Raw genomic sequence first — 7,740 nt, forward strand, 5'->3', positions numbered from 1 at the left:
AATAGACAAGATGCAATTGACTGAGAAAAAGAGAGAGGGATGGTAAGAGAGAGGATAGACGCTGGTGGAAAACTGTGACAGACAGAGGGGGCTAACAGAGAGAGAAAGGAACTAAAAATCTATGATGAGATGGAACATAGTTTTAATATAGCCTGATCAAGTTTAAAACATACAGAATGGCCCACATTTTGTATTTGAAAATTTTCAAGCCTAGCCAATCATATCATCATAACCGACCTGATATCCTTCTCCCATTGTCACCATTTCAAGACATTTAAAATTCTATAGAGCTTGTTTCACCCATCATTTTTTGTTACCCCATTATTTTCATCGCAACAATATGATTAAGGGTCATGAGTCACGGGGTCGCGTGTTGGGAACCTTTGCCTTGGCAGACTGGTGCTGACACTGCTTGGAGCAAACATGCTTATTTAAACCTTCATCAGAATTCAACATGCCTTCATCTCTTTACCACTCTGTCATAAATCAGGTTGAAAAAGAAAGTTAAAGATGATCAAATGTACAAGAGCAAAGGATGGCAGTTGAGTCTCACCTGAAGGTCTTGGGTAAGTGTAGGCTGTAAAAAGAATTATGATAATATTGATTAGCACTCAAACATGAACATCCCATCAATTGATCTATGCTCTGTGTAAGTATATGGTTGGATTAAAAAAATATCTAATGACTGCAGACAAAGATCGAGGATTTTAAGAGAGACTCACGTTCTGAATACTGGATGATTCGACTGACATAGTCCCCAGTGCTGTAGGTGGTAATAGGGGCCAGCCGGACCTCGTAGGACAGAGGGATTTTCAGGTCTGATACTGCGTAGGACATCAGAACACCCTTTTCTGGTGTCTTACCCTTGAGGTCTATTTGTTTTGACAGCAGGTTTTGCTTGTTCTGCATTCATACATAGGTACACAAACACATACACACAAATAGAAAAGATGAAGGCTTGTTAATGTGCAAATGTACTTGGTCAAAAGTGTAAAAAAAACTGTACATACAATGATTTGACTGAGTAGGAGAAAGGGTAAAGGAGTCACATAAGGACGTGTCAGTGGTGTCAGGCATATTTCCCATTCCCCTTTCTTTCTTTTCATTTTGGGTTCGTTCATCTTTGGTCATACCCCAGCTCTATCACTTTACTTGGATGTCCTAAAATTTCGTCATTCAGAAGTCACTGGGAAAAAGCCACAACTCATTTAACAACTCCAGCTCATCTCGCATCTGGAGGATTTTCATGCAATCCTAATCCTTACTAGTATAATAGTCATAATACCCCAGCACTTTCATTTAAATACACAAACAACATCAGACACAGGGTTGAAGTTTTTTTGGAGCAAAAAATAAAAAATAAATTAAAACATGGCAGCTCATTTTTTAACAACTCATTATCAAATCACATTAGTGTATGTTTTTATGTGAAATTACATATAGGGATAAACTTACCTTTCTGGGGTATATTCCCAACCAACATAGCTTAGGTATGTTTTCAGTCTACTTTATTTTCAAAATAAAGTATACAAGCTGCCTTCCTAAAATTGATTCTCTCTAAGAGCTTTAAAGGCCAGAAGAGGCTACATTAGTTTCGGTATATCAGTGGTCTCCCACATCAATTTTGATGTTTAAAAATACCTGTTGGTTAGTTTTAGTGCTCTGAGCAAGTTATGTGATTTCCACTTCTGTTTCCACAATAGGGACTCAATAAGTTTGTTTAATAGCAGCACTTTTCAATCATGCATGCTTTTAAATATAAATACAATCTTTAAACCCCCCCCCCCAACTTCCAATAACTTATTTAGCTGTGTATCATGAAATATTAAAATGGTTAAGATATTGAGCTCAACCAATTGGCGTCTTCTCATTCTTTTAAAGTTAAGTCTTTTTTTCCATTAAATAGAGTTATTGCTGTGTTATTCCACCCACGGAGAGAAGGATCCATTAGCTGTGTATCTGCCTCTGATCCCAGCTACTTAAAGACCTGACAGTGAGCTCAATCTAATGCATTAGGTCAGCCACTCCACCATAACAGCTTAGTACACCCACAGCATGCCATTATCAGGTAACACATGCAGCACAGAAGTGTGTGTATACTGCGGGTATTGTGTGTTTAAGTGTGCACATGGTTTTGTGTTTATGATAAATGTCTCCTGTACAGTTTTCTCAGATAGTCAGCAGCTGAAGTTTTGTGAACATCATATAATTACAGACACATTTTTTTTGATATTCAGCATGAATTTGGATTTAGGATCTCCTAGATATGACATTTCATACTTCTTGAGTGACACTGCGATAAAAATATATATATAGATTTATATAAAGGTATATCTATTAAAAATGCCCTTATAGGCTCAATTGCTGTTCTAATTTAACATTAAATCACTGGTGGATTTAGTTACTTTTGCTATAATTGCTATAGTACTCTATGCTCTGACATCCTCCCTCAAGTTAAGGTGTGCAGTTTTCATTGGATGTCTACATACTGACACAAATTCCAACTCTGCTAGACTGAGCTGACTCCTGCCTGGCCTGCCAAAAACTTTGTACAACTCCAATTACTGTGCGAGACCCCAACGGCAGCCACAGCCCAAGTGTGTGCTCAGCAACATGCTTGGTATCAAGTCCATGCATCCTCACCAGACATTGTGCCATGATGGCAAACTTCTTTTCTCAGTGCCACTTTTGGTGTTTCCATTTCAGTTCTTCCAAAATGAAGTTTGCCCTTTTTGCCAGACATTGGCGATCCCTTTTGTAGCTCCACCAATAGAGACCATGAAAGCTAAATAACTGCTTACAGAAAAAAACAAACAAACAAAAAAAACCACTTCTTCCACTTAAATATTTTTAAGTATAAAATAGTATAAATTGTATCTAAAAACTGAACTGCTAAAAAACAAACAAACATCCAAACATCCAACATTCCTGTTGCAATGCAACTAACCAAAATACTTGAGACCATCAGTCCATGGCTGATATACAATGGACCTAATGATCCATTCACTAAAAACTCGAAGAAGGTAATTTTAAGTAAAAGCAATAATACAGCCTAATAAAGTTTTAGGCCAAAAATGGTTTACGGCTTCAATTTCTCCAAAAGCAACGAGTCTTGTCAAGTACTATAGGGCATGATATGAATATAATTTGTCCATTCTTTTGGTGCTGTTGTTGCTTATTATTTATTGTAATCAACTGCAACTCCAACTGCAGATGAGTGATTTCCTCAGATATTTGCTCCGTTGCTGGAGCATTTACACTATCATATGATGCAGAAGACTATGAATTGCACCCTTTTAGCACCAACTTATGCTCATATTGAGCCATAAAAAACATTTACACTCTGCTCACACATCGGATATGCATATTTATATGGAATACAGCAGGAAAGAAAAGTTATGCACATTTAAAATGTATAGAGTGTGTGTTAGCAAGAAGAGATGAGTGAATATCTGCCTGAGTTTTGGAAATATATTATCCTTTATTAATGAGTGGGCAGTGTGTATGTGTGTGTACACGTACATGCAGTGCGCTGGAGATTAATGATACTGAAAAACTATGAGGGGACTTTAACACACATGCACATACACTCTTTGGAACTAGGACCACTGGATCAATGAGGTGCTGAAGTGTGACTTAGAGAAGCCAGCTGCTCCTACCACAGGTTGAAGTCTGTTTCACCCTGCCTCTGTCTTTCTCTGCTTTCCTCAGCAGGACATATTGTCAGTGTCTCTATGCTTATTTGTGTGAGTCTATGTGACAGGCAAGGGGAAAGGGGTAAGAGTGCAACAAAATAGTACAAAGGGAACAACAGAATGAGACAGGAGTGGGACTGACATATTGCCTGCTGTACAGACACTTTCAGCCAAACAGCATTTTCATCTGTATTGCCATCGGACTTTTAATAAAGACACAACAAGACAAATATTGTGTAAAAGAGGGCAAGAGCAGGAGAACTTGTGCTATGAAATAGGACCATGGAGGCAGAGTGATCTGTAAATGACAGAAATGTGGACTGACAGCATACGGCGAGGCAGCCTTGTGCTAAGGTTAATTTTTCTATTATCGTCTGTTAATGGTTCTCTTTTATGACTGATCCAGCAATTTACTGATACTTGATGCATTTCTTTGCACTCTGTCTATTGAAAAGTTATGCTTACAAAGGCCTATGTGGTCTATCTGTGTGCAAACATACGTGTGTGTATCTGCCTTGTTGGGCTAGTTATGTACATAAATTATTCCTATATTTGATTTAATGTACAACTCTAATTCATCATGAATATTTTTCATCTCTCATATATATGGTAATGTGGACTGTGTGCTTGCACAGAGACACTTTGTGTGACTGTGTGTGGCTAAATCTTAGAGTGCAAGAACCTGAATAGTTATTATGTGAAGGCAGGTCAGCTACTAGCTGAACAACTTCAGTGATATAACACACACAACTTGGGTTTAGACTGGTCAATATAGAAAAGAGGTGAAGAATATTCAGACAGGAAAAGGATTTTTTGAATAAAAATGGATAAAAACAAACAAACAAAGAAATGGAAAGAATACAAATATAAATTATATTTGATTTCTGGCAATAGCTGAATTTGAGTAAGTCACTTTGTCACCAGAATCACACACTGAATTCGTGATTTTTACACTTTCTTTGGTTTCTTTTAGGCTTTAGCTTCATTTTTGTGTGTTGTTTGGTTTGATCTTGATGTTTTCTTAGGCTTAAGCAACATACACACTGAAAGCAATTCACAGCAATGAGCAAATCGCTTCCACTGTATATGCAGGTTTAGGCACCAAAACCAGTCAATGTGGTTTAGGCAATAAAACGAGTTGGCTAGTGTGAGAGAGAGACTATTCGCTCTTTAAGTCTGATGTCATTAGCTGTTTCCAGGTCCTCTTCAGGTTCCAAAGTCAAACAAACACTGCAACATCACTGAGAGTTAAAAACTGTCTAAATTCTTTCATATTAAATAAAATGATGAGTGTGGCTGCTCTACCAGGTGTAACAATTAAGTTTAACATCCAGTCATCATGAGAAACAGGATTTATGAAGTTTAATGGACTTAGAAGTTAGAAGGGAGTTAGCTGACTAATTTCCATCTAAAGATGGCTAAAGAGGTTTCTTGGTTACCAGGTTGATATTTTCCTTACATTAGTTTTAAAATCATGCTGACTGTAAAAAAACAAAACAATGGGAGAATATGTGTAACGTTCCTGGTTTTGTATCTTCTTGAAAACGTGTATAACATGTTTTCTTAAAATGCAAACATGCTATACACTAACCAGCCTATTTTATTAAGAACATCTTTTCACAAATATCTAATCAGCTAATGACATGTCAGCAACTCAGGTCACTGAGGAATGTAGATATGTTCAATATAACCTTAGAATCAGGGAGAAAGGCAATTGAAGTTATAGCAATAGGGACAGTAAGGCAACAGTAAATACAATAATGAATCTTTACAGCCAAGATATGCAGAAGAGCATCTGTGATTATACAACACAACCAATCTTTTTGGGTAATCTGTCTTTCACTAAACATGCTTCTGTGACTGGCTACCTCATCAGGGAGTGGGGGGGGGAGGTATTGTCCAGCATTGTCCTTATCTTGGACAAGATCCGCCTCTCCAACACCACCTTAAAGGAGTCCAGCTCCATCCCCACAACACTACTGGCCTTGCAGATCAGTTTATTGAGTCTGTTGCCATATGTGACCCTCAACACGTGCATAGAATGGGAACAAAACCACAGAGGAATGTTTCCAGCACCCTATTGAATCTTTGCCCTAAATAATTAAGGGAGTTCTGAAGCAAGGTGTACCTAATAAACTGTCCAGTGAGTGTATGTAAGGACAGAAGTAAAAAAGTAGTTTCTGATTGGCAAGAGTTAATAAGGATATTCAAAAACATTCACCAAGGCCATGTTATTGCATACGAGGTTAATGGAAAGATGCGGTTAGAGTCAGTCAGGAAAAAGACCAGAGTTTTATAAATTTGATTTACAAGCCTACAGAAAAAAATCATAAAATGAAGAGAGAGCAAAGTGAAATAACAGAGTTCAATCAGCTAGCTTCAGTGTAAGCACACACAGTGAAATATTTCAGCACACAAGCAGTGAGAGACTCCAGGTGTCAGCTAGTCATCGTTTGTACAGTTGGTAGAGGACTGTTTTGAGTGGATCAAAGGAGACTTCACCAACTCGACTTCTCAATCAATTGGAAACACCCGCGTTTCCATAGCTGTGGCAGCTGCAGACAACCACTGCCTTCATCCCTCTAAGTGGAGACCTCTCTATGTAATGCTCTCTCTGTGCTCTTCTTTCCTTTCCCCTTACTCCAACAGGTCACTGCAGATGGTGCACGTCCTGAACCTAGTGCTGCCTTTCTTCATGTAATCATTTATTTTTTGTTCTTCGCAGTAGTCAAGTGTTTGTTCAAAGGTACATTTTTAATCAATGGGATTTTTATCTGTAATATACAATAGCAGGAACTTTATTTTGCAATACATAATAAAGTGTCTTGAGCTGCCAATTGTCGCTAAATTGTTGATGGTTGAAATGAATTAAACTGAATTGAAAACTTCAACATAACTGCATGCAAATATATGCAACTAAAGCAAAGCAAAAGACTGATTCACTTTCTCTTAGAGTTAAAGACATGTTTACTAAGCAGCTTTCTGAATGTCCATTTCAAGTTTGATGACCAGCACGTTAAACCTTTCTTGTTCTTCCCAGTTGTTTATGTGTATTTCTAGATTTTGATAATGTGTAACTACTTTTCAGCAAAGAAATTCTACAAATTTGACCCTCTTGGGTTTGAATCATATTTATTTACATAACACATGAGTGCACATGCATCACAGAAGAATTCTGATGACATAAACCCTGAGCTTTCTATGTGTGTGAGCTAGAGCTGGGCGATAGAACGATATGTATCGCGATATAACTTTTACTCGATAGAGAAATTAAGCTATCACGATAGACCTCGCCGCTCTTGTCCTCTTAAAATAAAAAAATTAAAATTAAAAATAAAAAAAAAGGTCAGCCAATCCAAACTAAGTAGCGCAGAGCCAAACCAATCACAGCCGCAGCGTCACGTCGCGTGACTTGTTACGTACAGCACAAGTGCCAAGCCGCACGTGTGTTTGTTTGGGAAGCAGCCAGCGGGTAATGGAGGAAATGAGTGTGCCGACTAGAAAAATCAACCGAGCGTGACCGAAGAGAAAACAGATGATGGTTCCAATGCCGGAGAGATTGTCGAACGGAAGAGCCATAGAAGTTCCGTAGTGTGAAGGTATTTCGGCTATTTCAAGTCTGACAAAAAACAGAGTAGCGTGCACTGTAAATTGTGCCGAAAGCAAGTCTGGAAATACAATAAACTGGTGCATGCGTCACACTGTGCGCCACGTTATTGTTTCAGTGAAATGAATTTCTACAATACTGTTACTGTTAATTCTACTCTCTGCAGTGTTTAAATGCTTACACATACACACAGTTACTGTCCGTCCACACATACGACTCGGTTCTGCTTCTATGCCGCAGCTTTGTTTACTTTTTCCCACCGAGGCTTCTAGACTTCTGATTGGCCAACATTTCTGCACGGTTAGGAATCTAGCGCCACCTGCTGCTTTGGCATGTTCATAGCAGCGTTTTCCTTCATTTCTGCCTTTATGTGTGGACGGGATTATTTTTTAAAACGAAAACGGAAAATCTCCGTTTTCAAAAATACCCGTGTACGTG

General features: G+C 38.3%; 1 protein-coding gene across 2 annotated transcripts in view; it reads right to left on the reverse strand.

Moving 5' to 3' along the window:
- The window catches only part of mdga1 (MAM domain containing glycosylphosphatidylinositol anchor 1), a 208,754-nt gene that overhangs the window by 53,392 nt on the left and 147,622 nt on the right, over nucleotides 1-7,740 (reverse strand). For both annotated transcript variants that reach the window (XM_085451770.1, XM_085451760.1), the window contains exons 12-13: nucleotides 723-903; nucleotides 554-577 (exon numbers count right to left, since the gene is read on the reverse strand). In XM_085451770.1, the coding sequence (XP_085307896.1) occupies nucleotides 554-577; nucleotides 723-903 (205 nt within the window). The remainder of the gene's footprint in view (nucleotides 1-553; nucleotides 578-722; nucleotides 904-7,740) is intronic.

The sequence above is a fragment of the Copadichromis virginalis genome, linkage group LG1 (assembly GCF_057382275.1).
Source record: "Copadichromis virginalis isolate Kocher_CV1m ecotype Utaka linkage group LG1, C_Virginalis_male_GT1.1, whole genome shotgun sequence".
Lineage (NCBI taxonomy): Eukaryota > Metazoa > Chordata > Actinopteri > Cichliformes > Cichlidae > Copadichromis > Copadichromis virginalis.